Source organism: Lycium barbarum, chromosome 11 (assembly GCF_019175385.1).
Source record: "Lycium barbarum isolate Lr01 chromosome 11, ASM1917538v2, whole genome shotgun sequence".
In the NCBI taxonomy this organism is placed as follows: Eukaryota; Viridiplantae; Streptophyta; class Magnoliopsida; order Solanales; family Solanaceae; genus Lycium; species Lycium barbarum.
The window spans coordinates 17,808,626-17,830,524 of record NC_083347.1 but is presented as its reverse complement, the minus strand read 5'-3'; the positions used below and the strand labels follow the sequence as shown (position 1 = coordinate 17,830,524).

At 35.2% G+C, this 21,899-nt stretch overlaps 1 protein-coding gene, 2 long non-coding RNA genes and 1 other non-coding gene across 4 annotated transcripts; 2 read left to right on the top strand and 2 right to left on the bottom strand.

Moving 5' to 3' along the window:
* Positions 1–2,395: 2,395 nt before the first annotated feature.
* LOC132618206 (uncharacterized) lies at positions 2,396–3,602 on the bottom strand. Its single transcript, XR_009574024.1, has 2 exons — positions 3,183–3,602; positions 2,396–2,976 (listed from the first exon to the last, which is right to left on the bottom strand). It is a non-coding gene; the product is annotated as an uncharacterized LOC132618206 (long non-coding RNA).
* Positions 3,603–8,316: 4,714 nt separating this feature from the next.
* On the bottom strand, positions 8,317–10,933 carry LOC132618205 (uncharacterized). Its single transcript, XR_009574023.1, has 3 exons — positions 10,508–10,933; positions 9,463–9,586; positions 8,317–8,744 (listed from the first exon to the last, which is right to left on the bottom strand). It is a non-coding gene; the product is annotated as an uncharacterized LOC132618205 (long non-coding RNA).
* Positions 10,934–15,801: 4,868 nt separating this feature from the next.
* On the top strand, positions 15,802–15,883 carry TRNAS-UGA (transfer RNA serine (anticodon UGA)). Its single transcript has one exon. It is a non-coding gene; the product is annotated as a tRNA-Ser (tRNA).
* A 772-nt stretch (positions 15,884–16,655) lies between these two features.
* Positions 16,656–21,416, top strand: LOC132618203 (G-type lectin S-receptor-like serine/threonine-protein kinase At4g03230). Its single transcript, XM_060333266.1, has 7 exons — positions 16,656–18,376; positions 19,341–19,466; positions 19,604–19,800; positions 19,886–20,096; positions 20,178–20,415; positions 20,542–20,692; positions 20,774–21,416. The coding sequence occupies exons 1-7, from the start codon at positions 17,062–17,064 to the stop codon at positions 21,083–21,085; spliced, it is 2,550 nt and encodes an 849-aa protein (XP_060189249.1). The 5' UTR covers positions 16,656–17,061; the 3' UTR covers positions 21,086–21,416.
* Positions 21,417–21,899: the final 483 nt, after the last annotated feature.

The following is a 21,899-nucleotide window of genomic DNA, read 5'->3' as shown; positions in this document are numbered from 1 at the left end:
AATAGGCTATTAATAGGTAATAGCTCAATTCAGGTGTCAAAATTTAAAAATCAAATTAATCTAAGGAGTCTCTTATATATTTAATAATTTTTTAAATTATGTAGAAGTAGTAATTATTGATGGAAATATAATAGCCTGTTTGGTCAAGCTTCTAAAATCAATTTATTTTGAAAAGTACTTTTTTTTAAAAGTACTTTTTATTAGAAGCAGTTTGTGTTTGACCAATTAATTTAAAAAGCACTTTTGACCAGTAATTAATATTTGGTCAAGCTTTTAAAAAGTGTTTTTAAGTGTATTTTTCTCAAAAGTGTTTTTCAAAAAAGTGCTTCTCTAGAAAAGCTTTTTTTTTAGCTTCTGAAAAACTGTTTCTGCTACTTCCTAAAAGTACTTATTTTTTCCGAAAAGCTTGGTCAAACACCTCATTTAAAAAAAAAAATAATAATAGTACTTTTGAAGAAAAATAAGCTTGGTCAAACAGGCTATAAGCCACCTGCAATGTTTTATTTTTTAAAAATGAACTAATTGATCGAGGAAAAATCTAGGTCAAGTCAACTATGAAATAGGTAATAACTTTCTCCTCCATTTTCTTCTCTTCCTTTATTTTCTCCATGGAGAAGTAGACATATATTGTCCTATCTCACAAATGATTTAAGGAATCAAAAGCTTTTCGAAATGTGTCAAAAGACTAAATTCCATTTCCGCGGCAATCAATGTTGTATTTTCATTTTTATGATAATGATGGTAGTAAAAGATTTAGAAGATGGTTGAATTCCCTGTGTATTATTCACATAATGGTTCAATATTTATACAAGAAAGCAAGAGAAATATCCTACCAAAGATAGAAGATTCTAATTGTAATGAAATCCTAATCATGTTAATTACAACCAGATTATAAGGGATTATAATCAAATCATATCAGATTATAATCAAATCGTATCAATCACTTGAGAATAGGATTATTTTCTAATATGCCCCCTCAAGATGGCGATTGATCAGAAACGTCAATCTTGCACCGAAGATCTGCAAACAGAGAACTAGGGAGTGCTTTTGTAAGTAAATCCGCAAGTTGATCTTTTCCAGAAATATGTGAAACTCGAAGCTGGCCATTCTGAACCAGAGTGCTAACAAAATGATAATCAACCTCGAGATGCTTCATCCGCAAATGGAAGAGTTTCACCATTGTCTACTAACTTACTGCTTCTATCGATTGTGCTTCTTGCATCACATGGACATAAAATCACTAAGGCCTCATTTGTTTGCACTTATTGGAGGTCTGAGCCATTAAGTGCATTTGTTTGCATTAAGATCTAAACACTTATTGGGTCTGAATAGGTCTTAATCATTAAGATCTTGAACCAAGTCTTAATATCATAAAGAGGTATTTTTGTATGAAACTTTTTTATCACCAGCTCCAACCCCAACCCCAACCCTCCACCTCAACCCCACCCCCACCCACTCTCCACTCCAACCCCACCCATCCACCTCAACCCCCCCACCACTCACCCACCCTCCACTCCACCCCCCCCCCCCCCACTCCCCACCACTCCCACGCCACCACCAACCCCAATCCCACCCCACACCGCCCACCCCCACTCCCCACCACCAATCCCTACCCCACACCACCCACTACCAACCCCACTTCCACTCCCCACCAACAACCCCTACCCCACACCACCCACCCCACCACCAACCCCACCCCCACTCCCAACCAACCCTAACCCCACAACCTCCCACCCCTCACCCCAACCACCCACTCACCCCTCTGACCCCACTGACCACCCACCACGACTACAAAATATCTCCACCATTACTAGTGAACATAAATGTTTCATTTTTTTTTCAAATAATATTTTTTTAATTAAATTTGTATTTATTTTCTACTATTTAGTTACTTTTTAATTTGAATTGTATATTTATTATGTTTAAATAAACACATTATGTACATTCAGATATTGAAAAATAAACAGTCTTAATCATTCAATATTCAGACTTAGAGGCAACATCTTAATAATTCAGATGTGCATTCAGATTTAGACGTCTTAGTCTTAATGAAAATAAATGAGGCCTAACACTCCAAACAACGCAAAGAGAAAATTACTTAACTGCATAAGATAAACTTTTCTAGCAACTTGAGCCAACTGCATTTTTTTTAATCGTATTTTGATGATATGAAAAACATTCATAAAAAGGGGTAGCTCTATTTCACTTCACTGGGAACCTATAATAATAGTAAAATGTTTCATTGACAGTACATTTTGCCATTCCGACTTTGTTTTTACATTGCCAGCTTTTTGCTAGTTGACCAAGTCAATGGTGGTTCATTTATTTTTCTTAGTTATTTTTTCAGCCAACCATTACTCAGATGACTCAATTATCCAAATTCAAGTAAGTCATAGATAGAACTCTAAATTTATTCATATTTTTCACTTGAACCCCTCAACCGAGCGGCGTATCATATGAACCCTTCAAGACAATCTTTATTGTGTCATATAGACACCTGTCACTGTGCCTGTTACCCACTTTTTTTAAGGAGCGTGAAAACCATTTAAAAAGCTATTGATGTGGATCCCAAATAACAAGTGTCAACAAAAAAAGGAAAAAAAAAACATTGTTTTCTCTCTCTCCTTCATCTTCTCCAAAAACGGTTACTCCACCAACAACATCATTTCTCCGCCACCTCTCACTATTTCTCCTTCACCTCAAGTGAGAGCATAAGCATTGAATGTAAAGTGTCAACAAGCTTTGTTTTCTCTTCTTTTCCAATGTATTTTTTTTTTTCTGAGACATGGGTTATTAAGCTTTCAAATTCCTTACAAAAACTTTCAAATACACAATGGGTTATTAAGCTTTTCGATATACAAAGCAAGAGTAGAAAAGAAAATTCAAATGGAACTCACCGGAAACGCCGAAATCAAGTTGGAGTGGTTCTCGGGTCCGTCATATCATCGAACAATTTGTCACAACAGCAATGTATATCTTCAATATCAATGAGGATAAAATGTTTTAGCCAACAATTAAAAAGTCTATTTCCAAACATGCATGAGCAAATCAATAAAATTCCAAACATGCAATAGGCAAAAGCTAACAATAATAAGCAAAAAGAATATCACACTAACAGACACCCAACAACATCAAATAAGAAGAGTTTGCAGAAAAAGCACACCAAAACATACAACTCATACTTGGAAAGCAGAAGAAATTAGAAGAACTTGCTTGCCACTGAGCACAGAGATTATTGTGCCTTTTTCTTCACCATTGCCATTTCAGAAGAAGAAGAGTCGAGCAAGAGAATATAAGTGATAGAGAGGGCAAATATTCATCATCAACAATTAGCATAAAAATTATATCGAGCAAAATAAGAAACTAACATGAAATAGGAAGGAAAAAACACGGTGTAAATGAGAGAAGAAGAGCAAGAAAAGAAGAGGAAGAATGGCGGAAGAGAAAGAGGGTGGGGAGGGGGAGGGGGAGCGGTGCTTTTTTGGGAAGAGAGAGAAACAATGTTTTAATTGTTTTTTTTTTTTTATATAAAAAAGTCCTTTTTTATTTGTTTAAATTAAAATTCACGTGTCACGATTTTATTTGTTAGTTTGGCATGTGAATTGCACGCTCTTTTTGTGTTTGGCTACATATTAATTTTGTGTCCAAGTGACACAATAAAGGTTGTCTTGAAGGGTTCATATGGTACGCCGCTCAGTTGAGGGGTTCAAGTAAAAAATATGGACAAGTTTGGAGGTCTATATATGACTTAAGCCTAAATTTATTATATTTTTTGTTTGTAATAGAAAAATCGCTTATCTATGTCTATATCACTTAAAAAGGTATTATATCGAATTTCTCAGACTTAGCATGGAACTTTTATATTTCTGGACCACATAAATTAACTAATAGCCAGACCAACAAAAAAAAAAAAAAGAAGAACCGACCAATACTGACCCGACCCACTAAATAACAAATCCACCCGCAATATCAACATTTTAATTTACAAATGACAAGAGGGTCAAATTTGTTATACAAAAGGATCAATTTTACCCTCAGTCATACTATTCATAAAAAAGAATGTTTATATTGCAGGTGAATTTGTTATTTAGCGGGTCGGGTTAGTATGGGTGGGCTATAGGCTCTTATATTTTGTTTATGTACCTAGTTATTTCATGTGGTAATAAATAGTCCATGTTAATGCCACATTAGATTTGTCAACCAGAAGTTTAAAAAATTTAGTTGAGTAACTTTTGAAATGATTCAAGCATAAATAAGTGACTTTTTTGTTAAAAACAGAAAAAAACATAACTTTACTATTTAATGGAGTATAATTGAGTGACTAGCGGAAATATGACTTTTATGCTTAATATAATTAAGTGAATTTTTGAGGAATGGACTCGAAAAAAAGCTTTAGACCCATGATAAGACACGGAAAATTGATAGGTTTTTTTTGCGCGTATTGCCCTTCATTTAGGTGGTCTTTAATTTTGGCCCTTCAAATTGGTGGTCTTTAATTTTTGTCCTTCGCCTAATATCCCGAGATTCTGGGTTTGAACCTCAGCTCAGTACAGTGGCGGAGGCAGGATTTCAGTTCAGGGGGTTCAAAAAATAAAATAAGCACGCTTGTGTTGGCAAATGAGCGGGTCGGATCAGGAATAACTTAAATACATAAAGTATGCTTAACGAAGCACATAGCAATGGAAAGTCAAAAAGCAACTAACTTGCATGAGAGAACCTTAATAGTCCAATAATATATAAAATTTGAAATATAAGTAATACCTTGCAGACTTTTATCTAAATCACGCAGTAAGGCATACTTCCTCCGTAAATGGTTCGGAAGAGCTTCTATATCTGAGACAATATCATCAATGTAGCAAATTGTTAGAAATCAAAGTAGAACTACACAATCGAACTAATTCCTATATAATAAATCAAGCATCACTCTTGCACAGACAATACTAAAAATCATGCTCGAAGCAAGAATAGTGTTGTCAAAGGCCTGCTTGAGGCGTACATAAACCTCGAAGCTGGGTGAAGGCACCTCCGCTCGTGATGAAGAAAAATATCACAATAAAATCCCACAATATAGGTAATAAACTAAGCAAAAGCTAATAAAGTAAGAAGTTTCCATTAAGAAAGGCAACTTGAAAGAAATAAACAATTCTGTAGACAATTTTACTCATTTAGTTCCTTCTTCCTAGAATAAATTGCTCTTCCTAAAATAAGTAATTTAAACACAACAAGACATTTTCAACTATCATATCTCCAAATACAAAAAATATGAGACAGTCTTTAATAAGATTTGGAGGGTGGACGTGATAGATTTGATTATCTGCTCATACTAAATGCATATTATGGACTAACTCTTCTTTTACTAGCAATCATATATATATTGAGAGACAAAAGTACTGATAATGTGGAGACTCCAAAATATGAAGTACTACTTAATACTGACCAACTTGAGGAGGAAGTGAGAAGCTTTAGTAAGCGTTTGAGTATCTTTGGTTTAAGTTATAAAAAAAAATATTTGAAGTTAAAGAGAAGGTATTTGTAAGTTAATTTATGTCCTAATTTGTCTTTTTGCTGCGATTAGTGAGAACACTGAGATATATTCATTTATATTAAAATTACAACTGAAAAATTGCATCTGAAAGTTGACTATCATATCTCCAAGATTCCATGGGTATAATCTAAAAAGCAAGAGAGAAAATTTTGCAACTGACCAATTCTCAGTCACTCCGGGCAAATTTGAAGCAATTGAGCTAAAATTTATAGCAAATATACAAAATAACAACAACAACAACATACCCAGTATTTTATTCTCGCAATAAAGCAAATATATAGAATTTTAGAAAAGATAAAAAAAAAATGGAGAAAGGAGGGATCTAAGAACTTACCGAAGAAGCCATGAACGGAGACCAGAGAGCAGTGGCGGAGGCAAACAAATCAGCAAAAAAAAAACTGAGCAAAAAAAAAAAAAAAAAAAAAAGGTGTTAGGTGAGGTGACAGTGACGGAAGAGAAGAGAAAGAAAACATTTGGTTTGTTCAATATTTGACTTATTTAGGGATTTGAATCCAATTAGATTTGTCCCCTACAAAACTAGGTCGTTTTGTCCATTTATTTTAAGTAAATATAACGTTACTAAACTACGTCGTTTTGTTTAATGAAACAGCTGAAATAAAATGTTTAGAAAAATATTGCAAGTGCGGCTGCTAGGGTTCGAACCCGCGTGTAACGGGCAACTCTGAACCCCCTGCACCACTGAGCTGCGCCTTTCGTTTGTTTTGAGAGGGTTCAATATTAAATATATACACATAAAATAAAAATTTGACCTTATATAAACAGTGTAATTTTTCGACTGAGGGGGTTCGGATGAACACCCTGGGATATACGTAGATCCGCCCCTGGCTCAGTATAAAAAGAAATCGCAAGGTAGATGTTTGGATTCGGCAAAACTCTGTCTTGCAAATCCATACTCTACTTTGCGAATTTCTTAAAAAAAATTGACTGAGCGTAGGTTCAAATCCGAAATTAAAAAATTTTTAGCGAAAAGTAAATATTAAAAACCACCCCCACGGAAGGCCAATCCTGCAAATTGCCCGAATTGATAAAAAGATAGTTAATAATTAGTTCGTGGATCGGATTACTTCCTCCAACCCAAAAGTTTTCACTTTAACTGGAGTATTTTCGAGACTGAATTAATTCTTCAAAATTTAGATTCATTTGTTCAAGTTCATCGTATTGGTAGATTACTTTAGACATTTAGATACTACTGCAAAATACTGTTAGTATTGAAATATTTAATAACGTAGGACTAGTATTTATTGACGGAATTATAACCACATACAGTGTTATTTTTTAAATGAAAAAAAATGAGGACGAGGAAATATCTAAGTCAAGTCAACTTTGAAATAGAGAATGTTCTCGTCCACTTCCTTTATCTCTTCCTTTATTTTCTCCAACGACAAGGAGGCTATATATTGAGCCCGTTTGGATTGGCTTATAAGTTGGCTTATAAGCTGTTTTCAGCTTTTTTGAGTGTTTGGCTGGCCAGCTTAAAGTCATTTTATGCTTAAAATAAGCTCAAAAAAATAATTGGACCCATTTGACTTAGTTTATCTAAAGCAGCTTATAAGCTGAAAACAGCTTATAAGCCAAAAAAAATAAGTTGGACTACCCCAACTTATTTTTTTCAGCTTATAAGCTGCAAACAGCTTTAAGCTGTAAGCCAATCCAAACGGGCTCTATATATTGTCCTATCTCACAAATGAATCCTGGAATTAAAAGCTTTTTGAAATACGTCAGAGCCTAAAATCCTTTTCCAGGGCCGGCTCCAGGATTAATTTATCCCATTTTTTGAAATTATTTTATCCCATCTCAAAGATGGGATAAAATAATCGCAACTTTAGGGGTCGTTTGGTAGGAGGATTAGTTATCCCGTGTACATGGGATTGGGAGGGATAAGATGAGATTACTAATCCCTCCCTTTATGTGGGATTACTAATCCCACCTTATCCCACCTTTTATCCCATCTACATGGGATTGAATGGGATATCAAAAAAATTATCCCACCAACTAAACATAGGATTAATTCCAATCCCATTGGATTAATAATCCAGCCCATCCTATCCCTTCTACCAAACGACCCCATATCCCACCCTTAGGATTATGCTTCATTTTGTACCGTGTTTGGTAGGAGATATAAATTTATATATATACCTCCTACCAAATACGGTACAAAAAATTAATATTGAAATATCTCAGCCTATACCATGCATCAAACGACCCCTAAGTTCATTGCCTTAGGCCCCCAAATTTTGAGGGGCCCATTTTCTAATTATAGTTGGGAAATTTGTAGGATTGTCCTTAGCTGGGGGTGGTCTTTAATTTTTGTCCCTCAAATTGGTGACTTTTAATTTTTTCCCTCTTCCTTTGCAAGGCAGAATTCTAAAAGTTCTGCCTCACAAAGGTAGAATTCTACGCATGCAAATTCTGCCTTAAAAGGCCCAAATTCTGTGGTAAAGGGCAAAAGTTAAGGATCACTAATTTGAGGGCCAAAACTTAAAGACCACCAATTTGAAGGGCAAAAATTAAAGAGCACCCCAAATGTAGCACCCCCTTTGGGAGGACACTATTACGAACAAAAGTCAATTTTACACTTACACCGTTTAGAAGGAACTTATGCCAAAAGATATTCACAAATATATTTAATAGCGAAAAAAGGCCCATGCGGAAAAATTTGAAAGTACGACATTTTTTTTTTTATTATTATTATTATTATTTTTCATTGCGCTCTCCGAAAAATTTCTTAGATGAAATACAATAGCAGAGTATCATTTTAAAATGGTAATTCCCTTCTCAAATAGTCAACACATTTAAGAAGCTTCGTTTTGAAATTTTATTTCCAAATCAACACCATTACGGGTCCATAATATGCACAAAACTCAAACTAGTGATTTTCACAAAACTATTATCATCCTTTGTACATAATTACAAGACAAAATACAAATTCAGTATATGACATGACTTGGGTTAAAAACACACCCTAAAATAGCAAAACCAGTCATCAAGTTTAAGTTACAAGCACATGGTCTTGTTTTCCACAAGCCTTCAAAATTTCATACGTAAGTGCCACATATGTATCATGTACAAGTCCCCAAAAATTTACAAAAACTAGATGCATATGCAGATGTGATCTTCACAAGGGCTCCCAAAAAGTCTACTCCAATTGGCCATCTTCATACCTCATCTCGCGCATTACCTACGATAGAAAACAACTATCGCTAAGCATGAAGCTTAGTGGTGTATAAACTTTGGGCTTGGAGCCATTAAATTCTCCAATTCTCTTGTTCGCTGTAGGTGGCTCAATAAGGTAACAATAAGCCCAAGTGAACAAGAATATCAAAGTATCGAATACAAACCTTGAAGAGTTTCAAAATATCAATACTAATATTCTAAGGCTCAAGTATCAAGAAAGCTTATAATTCAATTCAAGAGAATTTGTCAAATTACCAATTTCGCCCAATATGTACGTCATGCCATCACACCAAGCACAATTAATATCAAGACGGGCCGAAGCCCCGAAATCAAGAAGGACCGAAGCCCATATCAAGAAGGGTCGTCACCCAATATCAAGAGAATCAAGAACCATGTTGAAAGTGGCTTTCCACTCGTACTCGAAAATGGACGAAAATCCATCGTCAAGACGAAATGTAAATCCAAAGTCAAGATGGGCAAGATCCGAATCGAGGGGCATGCCAATATCGATGACTAGTCACCATAACAAGAAGGACAAAGTCCCAACAAGAATGCAAAATGATCAAGCAATTCGTACAAGTGGGCGATTTAGCAAAAGTCTTGCAATACTTGAGACAATAACCATATAATAATATAAGATGAAGAGTAAAGAAATAACTCATCAAGATACTTCAAAATTCCAGAAAAATAAAGATATTTTAAGTTCAAGTTTATACACAAACCTTGGCGTTTTACCACACAACAAGTTCTACCACAACTCGAGGAGTTCAAATCATCTACGCCATAGACCAATCAAAGTCCACTTCGTCAAATAATTCCTCTTAGCTTGTACAAGAGCATATATACCTTAAATACACAAATAAATATCTACTTAAGTTCAAAAGTCCCAGCACATCACAACTAAACACGAAATCAACGAAAATCAGCCCAAACCATCAAAACAGAAATTCTGGACAGCGCTACTGTCTTGTATTGTTGCTCAGTTTCGAAGGGGTAAATGGAAAAACTGGACTTTGTGTCCTCAATTAAAGTTGTATATATATGTCTTAAGGTCTCATAGAAATTCGAATCACCCCTACAGCAATTTTGTACAAAAAGATATGTTCAAAATACTAACAGCAGTCCATGTAGAATGTTCAAAACAAAAATCTGGACAGCACCTCCCCCTGCACTTCATCACCCCTTTTCGGGTAGCTAAAGGCAAAACTGGGTTTTACAGCCTTGATGAAAGTTTTAGGTCTATGAAATATCTTTCCAGAACATCTTGAAGCACTCAAAACGGAGCTGTATACAAGGAGTTATGCTAAAAATTCTAACAACAGTCCCAATCCAAAAACGGGTTTGCAAAACAAAAATCTGGGCAGCAACTCCCTTGATATTCCAGCCCACAAAACAATTCAAAACAACCACCAACCAGTCCCAAAATATTTTCATAAAACAGCCACACAAAAATCATATCAAACAGCCCCAAAATATTATCACAAAACAGCCATAAAAATCATACAAAACAGCCCAGTATACGCTTTGTATACGATATTTTCATACACTTTATTCTCCCAATTTCGAAAACAGCAACTTATCAACAACATCAACAATCATTGTACATCATAACTCAACCAATTCCACCCATTTAAATCCAACAAAACAGCCCCCAATCCATAAATTGCAATAAGGCAACAAACGAGTTTATAATGTCATCTTCTCCGTTCTAATCCGTTAAAACTCCAAATAAACACTTTAATAACATAAAATAAATCTTATACATACCTTAGCAGTAGCTCAACCACGAAAATATCCTTCCCCAAGGTCAATATTTAGCTTAAAATGACGATGACAACTCGTACTACACTTTTCTCTTCACGAGCTTTGGGATTCGGAGCTCCGATTTTGATCAAATCTTGTTTTTTTCTCTCTACTCTCTTCTCTCTCTTTCTCTAGGAGGTTCTGGAAAATCTTGGTCTGTAAATGAAGAAGGGAGCTGAAAATATCCCTTAATGGGCTAAGGGGTTGGGCCTGACCCGACTTGGAATCGGGTTGGGCCGAATTTTGCTGTCCAGCTTGACCTTTCTGCATTAAAACGTCCATAACTCTTTATCCAGATGTCACCTATAAGCCCATAATATATGGTTGGAAAGGTATTTCAATTATCTACAACTTTCATTTTATGAGTTTTCCCAAATTCTCAAATTCGGATGGGGTTACGACCTCCCGAAGTCAGGTCACCCGAAACATAACTAAAAAAAATATTTTTTTTTCTTCTAAAAATTTGAGGTGTTACTTTCAAAAAAGAAAAATTTGGGGTGTTACACCAAATGAAAGGCAATCCACGCAAAAAGAAGATTATAGTATGTGTATATGTTATTTTTTAAGAATTTTTTTTTTATTAAATAGTGTAGTGTAGAAGCTATGAAATATTTACTCTCTCCATTTCAAAATAATTGGTGTCTTTCACTTCTCGAGAGTCAATTTAATTAATATTCAAAGCTAAATTAGATTTAATTAATTCAAATGTATTAAAAGTTAAATATTAAAAAAATATATGAAAAACATTATAAGTTGCAATTTTTCTCATATCAATATGATGAAAAGATACATCTTTAAAATGCTGATCAAAATGTATATAGTTTGACTCTTTAGAAACGAAATATGACAAGTATGTTGGGGTGGAATGAGTATAGAAAATATTTTTTTTTTTAAAAAATTATTATTGATAGTAGTGTTGAAAAAAGAACTCATTTAGATTTTTACATTATCTCTGAATATAGAGCTTTTGGGTCATCTACATTTGTCATTGGAATATATGACACAAAATAATTAAGGCCTCGTATTGCATTTTGACTTTAGGCCACCGAAGTTATTGAACCGCCCCTGTCCATTTCTTGCTATTTTCAGGACTCCTGATCTAAAAAATTAAGGGGGATAAATTGGCGGTTTTGGGTTGGATTTAGGCAGGTCAAAATGAGCCGAATCATTAAATATTGTCCACCTCTATCCAAAAGTTAGTTGGGTTGAAATAGACGAAAAATGAATCATATCTCAACTTGCACGACTTCATAACAAGTTTTTAATAGTTATAATAATTTGCTTAATTACCAGACAATATTAGAAAACCCATTATTAAATTTTTTGGCAAGATTTCTGGTGGATCGATCTAAGATGTATACTTAACCAATATAAGCTCAATTACGAATCAAGATGAGCCGAGTTAATAAATATATAGATAATTCATCTAACTTTAAACAGATCGGACATCAACTAATTTTTTCACCCCATGCGGATAATCGGTTTCAGAGTTGAAGTGACTCTACATAGACTAGACAAAGTGCACAAAAGAGAGAGAGAGAGAGAGAGAGAGAAAGTGGAGAGAGTGATAGTAAATAAGTAATATAACACCTCGTACCTTTAACGTAAACTTTAACCATGATCCTAGACTTGAAAAATCAGATAAAGAATGTGGGAATTGGAATTTTCCTGTTCAGTTGTGAGATGGTGGTTTACGCCCATGAACAGTGGACGTATTTTAGTTTACGGGCCGTAAACCAAGTCGTAAACTGGTACCAAGGATTTCTGAGCATTCTGGAATTTGACAGTTGAATGTCATATGATTAAATACGGACCGTATTTCACTATACGGCCCGTATTTCAAATCGTAAACTGAAACCAAGAATTTCTGAACATTCTGGAATTTGGCATTTTGATGTCACATGGTTAAATACGGATCGTATTTCAGTTTACGGCCCGTATTTCAAAACGTATTTGGAATTTGGGAAAACTTCCTTGATAAAAGTTGTAGAGCTTTGAAATAACTTTCCAACGGTATATTATGGGTGTCAAACGGACATCTGTGCAAAGAGTTATGACCATTTTACTGAAGAGACGCAGTGCAGTCCATATTGCAAAATACGACCCGTATTGCAGTTTACGACCCGTAAACTGAAAATATGGCCAACACAGTGCTGGACGTAAACTGCATTTTCCCAGGACAGTAAATATTCGTCCATACCAGTTCAAATCATTATTTTTCATTCTTTCAAACCCTAGAACGACTTCCTACCCTCTCCCATCATCAAGAATACCAAGGTAAGCCTACTCTAATTATTCCAACTCAATTCTAACACCTATCCTTGTAATCTAAACAAGAAATTATCATTCTAAAACTAGGGTTTTCAAGAAAACCCATCTCAAGGTTCAAGAATTCAAGATTTTGGAAATCTTCTTCAAAGCTCAAGTCTTTAATTCAAATTTTGGAGCAATTAACGTATGTAGAACTTCCATCCACATGTGGGAATCTCTACGTTCTTCCCCATGCTCTGTTTCTTGATATTCATGAAGTTCAAACCCTAGGGCATTAAACCTAACATATTGGTAGCCCGTATTTATGTATTTATGTACATGAATTTTGTATCTATATTCGTTATTGTATTCCTAATTTTCCATTACGGTTATTAGGAACCCTAGCTTAATCCATGAATCATGAATTCTTCCTCATGTGTTCTCATTATGTTTATATGAAACTTTATGATTTTATGTAGCAAGTTACAAGCATGTTTTCAAGTCAATTATATATATATATATATATATATATAATTATGAACTATTGTTATTACTCATGAATCAAGAACATGTTTGCAAGACTATGACAAGTTATCTCATGAAACCATATTACAAGATATTTCATGAAACCATGTTTACAAGTTATTTCGTTAAATCATGATTACAAGTTATTTCACGAAAATCATGGGCTTCTTAGCCAACTATATTATGTTCATGTTTTTGGGAATTGCTTAGTTAACCGAGAAGGCTCAGATAGCCTGAAACTACATAGCCACCGTAGGATAAGGGTTGTCAGCAAGGAGGCAACACCTTCATTATGCAGTTTGGATCCTTACATGCTTATTATTACTTAAATCTCATATCCCTGGTAAGGTTGTGAGTGTTCTGCTGGTAGGACGCAAGTACCAGACCATGTTGTCGGTTATACTATAGCATTCCCCACGTTACAAGTAGTTTTACATACAAGTATTTCTATTGATTACTGTTTTAAGACTTCACTCACGTTTCATGTTCATGTTCAAGTTACATTCAGTTTCAGTTCGTAACCTATATCTAGGTTGTGCCATGTTCTTCATTTCAGCAGGTTTTACATACTAGTACTATTCACCATATACTAACGTTCCTTTTTCCCGGGGCCTGCACTTCACGGTGCAGATACTGGTTTTGAGGAGCATACATCTGCGCAGTAGGATCACTTCAGATATCAGCTTATTGGTGAGCCCCACTTCTCTCGGGGTTCAACATGGAGTCTGCATTAGTATTCAGTTTATGGTAGTCCAGGGCCATGTCCTGGTAGTTAGTATTCAGACATGTTTTAGAGGTTTCATAGACATATGTTAGTTCACAGAGTCAGTTATGCTTTTATGTTTGCAAACTATTGTGTTTCTATGATATTTCATGCTATGAGATAAATTTTAAGACTTTATTTCTCAAATTACCTTTTCATGATTTATTTAAATTGCATCATATAGATTATATTGTTTGATGCCCATGTTGACAAGCAAGCCATGGGGTTTGCTCGGACACATGCAAGCAAGGCCCGAGTGTCGTGTTACCCCCAGACCATGGTTCGGGGCGTGACAAGTAAATAGTATTTCCTCTGTTTCATTTTATTTGTCACATTTTGACCTAGCATAAAATTTTATGAAGCAATAAAATTTTTGAAAATTATGATTTTAAATATGTTATTAACATTTTTGTCAATTGAAACATATGTAAAATTTGTGGTGAAACATATCATATCATTTCATAAAACCTCCATTAAAAAAATATAGGAATGTGTCGTTCTTTTTATTACGGACTAACAAGAAATATGCCAAACAATATGGAATGAGGGGAGTATACACTTTTAAACTATTAGGAGTAATTGTAAAACTTTTTAAATTAGCAAATTTTGACTTGGGACTTTTGCAATTTCTTTAAGCTCAATATATAAAAGGCAAAAGTCATTGTAACCATTTCTTTTATATTTTTTGTTTTAATCTCTGATATTTAGAATGTGTTGATCCGAGTTATTCAAATTGGTGGTAATTAGCAGGATTGTCCTTTGCTGAGGGTGGTCTTTAATTTTTGTCTCTCAAATTGGTGGTCTTTAACTTTTGGCCTTCGCTAAAAATCTCTTGGTTTCGGGTTCAAACCTCCGCTCAGTCAAAAATTTAAAAAAGGAATTGCAAGGTAGAGTTTTGATTCCCAAGACAGAGTTTTGCCTTCAAAACTCTGCCTTAATGCAGAATTTTGGCCTGCAAATTCTGTCTTGCGAATCTAAACATCTGTCTTGCGATTTTTTTTTTTTACTGAGCTGGGATTCGAACCCACAACCGCGAAATATTAGGCAAAGGGCAAAACTTAAAAAACCACCAATTTGAAGGATAAAAATTAAAGACCACCCCAAATGAAGGCAATCTGCGCAAAAAAAATAAAAAAATGGAGTAAACCTATTATTGAAATTCTCATTATTCAAACTAGAGACTCTAGTTAATCATTAGTTAAGTGTGAAAAAATCACAACCATCCTGAACTGTGTTGAAGACTAATAAACAACAAGAAAACCTAGGTCACTGGACACCTATTGTTTCCTAGCTTAATTTACCTTTTTCAGGTCTAACTAATGGTGATGCTGAGCAGCCTTAAACCACCTCCTGTTAACATGGGTAACGATCCAGCATATATTGTTATTGTTATATTTAGAAGAAGCAATAAACCCTACGTTCGACAATACTTCAGATTTTGAGTTGTAAGGATTATTGAAGGCAAACGTATATGTAGAAGCTGACACGAACAAAGTTGTCAGAGTTTGAGTAGTTTTTCAGCTTTGATTTTAGAGAGGTGAATTACACATATACATGAGTACACTGTACATATAAGAATGACATCAACTCTATTAATTTAGTTTATATGCTAACATTTGATCCGAAACCTTCGGTGAAAAAGAAGAAAGAACTTTCATTTCACTAAATTAATAAGTAAAATTATTATGTTACTAGTTAATAGGCAAAAGTATAAACAAATGTCGATATGTCCGAGTGGTTAAGGAGACAGACTTGAAATCTGTTGGTCTTCGCCCACGCAGGTTCGAACTCTGCTGTCGACGTTTAACTTATTTTACACTATTAATTTTTCCATTGCTTACATGATCCCATTTACTAACTTGTGAACCTCAAACCAAAACCGATTGCACAGAAAATACTAACATATCTTATGTTTTTGTCAAAACTTTTTTTTGCTATTCCTTTTGGTCTCTTTATAGTTGATGGTGATGCCGAATGAAAATCGACTTTTTAATAACAAATCGACAGAATAAAATGGGACAGACCCTGGCCCCTCTCCATTCGTTGGAAACATGTAAACCGAAAGTTTCAAGCTGAAAGAGTAGATATTTACTTTATCTCTGTTATAGTGAGTTAAAGTCCAACATTGATTAGGAAGTAAATTGGTGATATGTTAATATGCACTTGCGCAATCCTCCTCTAATGAGCTAGTTTTTGGGTTGAGTTAGACCCAAGTGACATATCTTACGTGATATCAAAGACAGAGGCGTTTGAGTCCTACATTGGTTGGGAATAAATCTAAAGTAAGGTATCTCGATTCCTTTAAAATGTTGGACTTTGATGGCAACAATGTTGTGTTCCCACCTTCATGAGTAACGATTTCATTGAGAGTACAGTCCCCTACCGGCATGTCTTTCCAATCATTGCCAGCTCTTTCCCGTTAATTGACCAAGTCAATATTGGTTCATTTATTTTTCTTAATTCTTCTCTTCCATCCATTTCGAAATAGTGATACTTAACTGTACAAAATATCTAACACTTGTTTCTCACAAATTTTCTCGTAAAAAACCCTCTCTAACTCACTAGGATTACATTATGAATACTACAAGTGAAAGGAAGGAGGAGCAATTTATAAGAGTCCAAAACCTTTTAATTTCCTCCAAAAAAGAAAAACACTAGCCACGTGCCGAAGATTTATAATTTCCTTTTCTTTAAAGGAAAATCAATTATGGAAATTGTGTTGCCTTCCTTCAAGAAACAAAAAAATTCAAATATGATAAGAAATTAAGGCAAACACATAAGCGAAACCAATCCATAGTGGAGTGATGGTAGCCTTATTTGACACTTCTTACTTATTGAGGAAGTCTAGACAAACCGCGTGCTTAATGACTTGCCTGTTAGACAAGTCTCCTCTGACTGTGACCAAAAAAAAAAAAGTCTAACCATGATTATCCTGTAGTACCTACTACCACATGACCTTAATTTATGCTATGCATCTTTCATGTACACATTTGGTGCAGCCATGCAACTGCAACATTATTCTTTTCTCCTACTTTTTGTGATCCTTACATGTTTATCTCTCTGTATCCATCAGTCTCTTGGAGTTGATATGATATCAGTAAATCACTCTATTTCTGGAAACCAAAGTATTGTCTCTTCAGGTGAAAACTTTGAGTTAGGATTCTTCACGCCAGGTAATTCGAAAAATTATTATCTTGGTATATGGTACAAGAATGTAATTAAACAAACTGTATGGGTAGCAAACAGGGAGAAGCCACTTTCTGGTACTGATATGTATTCTTCCGAGTTGAAAATTTTAGATGGAAATTTAGTGCTTATTACTGAATCCAAAAACTTGTTCTGGTCCACAAATATCAGCAATACAATTAGCTCAGATACTCTAGTGGGAATTCTTTCAGATGATGGTAATTTTATTTTGAGGGATGGATCAAATTCAACTCCTCCACTTTGGCAAAGCTTCGATCATCCGACTGATACATGGTTGCCGAATGCTAAAATGAAGTTTGACAAGCATGCGAATACAGCAAATATTCTTACTTCTTGGAAGAGCTTAGAGGATCCTTCTCCGGGGATTTTTTCCGTCGAGATGGATCAGAGGAATAGGCAGTTCCTGATAAAGTGGAACAGGACTCTGATTTATGCAGCTAGTGGAAGTTGGAATGGGCATACTTTCAACTCGGTGCCTGAGATGAGTTTGAATTCGGATAAATACAATTTTACCTATGCTGATATGGAAAACGAGAGCTATTTTATGTATTCCCCCCGTAATTCTTTCAAAATTAGATTAACGCTAGATGTCTCTGGACAAATCAGGCATCTGATTTGGGCGGAGAACTTGACGGAATGGCAACTTTTTACATCTCAACCAAGACAACCGTGCGAGGTTTATGCTAGTTGTGGTGCCTTTAGCATTTGCAATAAGGAGTCCAAGGCCTTCTGTAATTGCTTGACTGGTTTCATGCCTAGATTCGATACAGAATGGAACTTGAATGATCATTCCGGTGGCTGTGTAAGGAAGATAAGCTTGCAGTGTGGTGATGGTAAAATGAAGGGCAGCTTTTTTATGAATCCCAACATGGCATTGCCCGAACATTCTCAAACTGTGCCTGCTACTAGTGCTGCGGAATGTCATTCTATTTGCTTGAGTAATTGTGACTGTAATGCATATGCTTATGATAACAATGCGTGTTCAATTTGGAATGAGCTGTTAAATCTGAAGAAACTTTCACCAGAAGATGGTGTTGGAAGTGTGATTTATACCAGACTTGATGCCTCTGACGAAGCATACGGTGAAGGTAAGTTAAAATCAAGGAGTTGTATTTGATTGTGCTTATCATTTATATGTATGCAAAAGCTCATTTCTGGATTGTTACTAACACAGATTTCTATGGATGTTTGTTTTTTCTTGTCTGATGTTTCAGTTCATTACCTCATGTCTTTCAACATTAGGTCTGTATATTCTCTTAGTACTCACAACAATTAACTAGACAATTATCACTTGCTTATAAGTTTACGCAAACACCCTCTACGTTTTAAACACGCATCCGATAGTCACTGACCAAATGTAATTTTATGCAAACACCTTATACGTTTTAAAAACACACAAGATAGTCACCGACTAAATGTAAGTTTACACGAACATCCGCTATGTTTAAAACACACATAATCACTGACCAAATGTCTATGTTTAAAACACACATAATCACTGACCAAATGTATGATTTTCATGTTTTTACAACTAGCCAGTATGAGTTGAAGTCCTTTCGCCAATACACTAATACCAGTTTGTTGAGTTCCCACATCGGCTCTTTAAGGAGGGGATGGTCTCTTTATATGGTATTGGATAGTCCTCACCTCGGGAGCTAACTTTTGGGGTTGAGTTAGCCCAGGATCCATTGTTGGCAGGAGTTGGTGTGCGGGATTGTTGAGTTCCCACATCGTCTCTTTAGGGATGGACGGGATGGTCTCTTTATATGGTATTAGACAATCCTCACCTCATGAGCTAACTTTCGGGGTTGAGTTAGGCCCAGGATCCATTTCAGTAGGAGAACCATGAGCTATCTTTTGGGGTTTGAGTTATGGCCAAAAGTCCATCTGTTATCACAGTTTCCTTGTGCTGACAGGAGTGTAGCTTCATTTTTTCTTTATTTATTTCTCTGTACCATTAGACCTTATCTTTTCACAAGTTAAAGAGTCATCAAGAGTCCTTTTTCTTGAGTCCCTAATAAAAATCTCATGTTTCTTCTTTTCTGTCATCAGATGCAAAATCAAGGAAATTTCCCCTGAAGATTAAAGTTATCATATCTGCCGTGGTAGTCGTTGCAGTTCTACTTCTATGTAGCTTTAGTTACATTTGTTATAGGAGAAAGATGGCAAAGAGAATAGGTACTTTTGTTGTTATTACTTTCTCTGGAGTAGTTGTTTTACCAATACCAGAAAAATTTCTCCTTCCGTTTTCTTTTTTTATTTGAATCAGATCAAGAGAAATATCTCAAATGGCTGCTCTTGTTTTCTTATCTTAGCAAACAAACAAAGCACAGAAGGGAATCCAATGCCACATTGGTTCAACAGAGAAAGAGAAGCACGAAACCTGATTAACGAAAATGATAAGCAAGACATCGCTGTTCCATTCTTTAGTTTGGAAAACATATTAGCAGCCACAGATAATTTCTCAGATATAAATAAGCTTGGACAAGGAGGATTTGGTCCCGTTTATAAGGTTAGCATTGGCTTTTTCACTTCAGCTATTCCACTTTATGTAGTCATTTCATAATATCCTAGTTTCCGCATCAAAATTCTTGCAGGGCATATTATCAGTTGGACAAGAAATTGCTGTGAAAAGGTTATCAAGCCAATCTAGACAGGGCATTGACGAATTCAGGAACGAAGTCATACTGATTTCCAAACTTCAACAAAGAAATCTAGTCAGGCTTTTAGGCTACTGTATCACAGGGTATGAACAGATTCTACTTTACGAGTATATGCCAAACAAAAGTCTAGACACCTTCATATTCGGTTAGTAGCTGAATTTATCTTATATCTTAATCTCTATATTTGCTTGACATTGCTAAATTTTCCCCTTGGTTACCAAACAAGATCCAACACGTAGCATGTCATTGAAATGGAAAAAGCGATTTGAGATCATATTAGGAATTTCTCGAGGGCTTCTCTATCTTCACGAAGACTCAAGGCTCAGAATTATTCATAGAGATCTGAAAACAAGTAACATTCTTTTGGATCAAGAAATGAACCCAAAAATATCAGACTTCGGCTTGGCAAGGATAGTTGAAGAAAAAACAACAGAAGCAAAGACCAACATAGTGGTTGGAACTTAGTAAGTAATATAACATGATAATGTACATGCTGAAGGAATTTGCTAGTTTCTTATAATTCCATTAGGAACTTGTTTAATTGCGTCACAGAGTTGACTCGTGACAATTTCATTATTTGGTTGATTTAGCGGATATATGTCTCCTGAATATGCATTGGAGGGGGTATTCTCAATTAAGTCAGATGTATTCAGCTTAGGAGTAGTTATACTGGAGATAATAACTGGAAGGAGAAACACAGGATTTTATCAATCTAAAGAAGCTTCAAACCTTTTGGTCCATGTGAGTGCCTAGAGTACACTTGTAGTTAGTTTGTTCCAATCTGTTGGCCTTCATATTTATTGTTTTAATTCATCATATCAGGCATGGAATTTCTGGAAAGAAAAAAGGGCACTACATTTGCTGGATCATTCATTGCTCGAATCATGCAACCCGAAAGAAGTAATGAAGTGCATAAATGTTGGGCTGTTATGTGTGCAAGAAGATCCAGGTGATCGTCCTATCATGTCAAATGTCGTGACGATGCTTCGTAGCGAAAGTACGTCGCTTCCAAAACCTAATCAACCAGCTTTTGTGTCGAGGAGAAATGTTTCTAATTCATCTTCTGTTTCATCTGGTAAACCACACAGCTCCTCCAAAATTGAGTTGACAATCACAGAGGAAGAAGGCCGATAGTGTGACAAATTCATTAGTTTTTCAAATGAACTTAAAAGCTTATATTCTCCACATGAAATATCTTTCCACCTTAGATCAAAATAAAGCACTGGAAGCCGTATCTTTTTCTATTACCCGTTTTTTGTTGTTTAGGCAGTAGCAGATATAGGAACACTGGCAATGTTGATAGCGACGACCAGTATATATATATATGTATATGCTTATTATTATTAAGCAGCCTATATTTTTATATTCTTGATAAAAAAAAGATTAATCTAAGTGTCATCCAACAAATTAGATGCATGCATCGAGCTGTTCTGCCAACGACTAGCTTCGGTTGAGTTTAAAGTCCATAAATGCATTAAGTGAGGGACTTTAAAGGTGAAGTATGAATTGAGAAATGGAGGGAAATGAAAGTTTGAAAAATAATCTTTCAAGTGAGCACTTCTCCCATATTGGTGGTTGAAAGTGTTATGTGTGTGCTTATATTAAGCAACACATTCTCTAACTCATAAAGGGTTGAGGAGAGGACCACCCTTCGCGCTGTCATTGTCACTTTGAATTTGATCTAATTGATTGATAATCTTTTTGGACCAAATTTATTTTATTTCCATTTTCGTTACTTAATATTTCCAATCTTGATATTAATTAATTCACGCAGAATTTAACTTAATTAATTAAATTCGCGGAATTATTTTTCCCAATGGAATTAATTATTTCCGAACAAACATAACGATGACTAACGGTCATCTTCTTCACCGAACAGGCACTTTCACACCTGTTGAGCAAAATAGCAGGCTATAAATTTTTAGAGGCTTCGCCTCATTTTTCAATC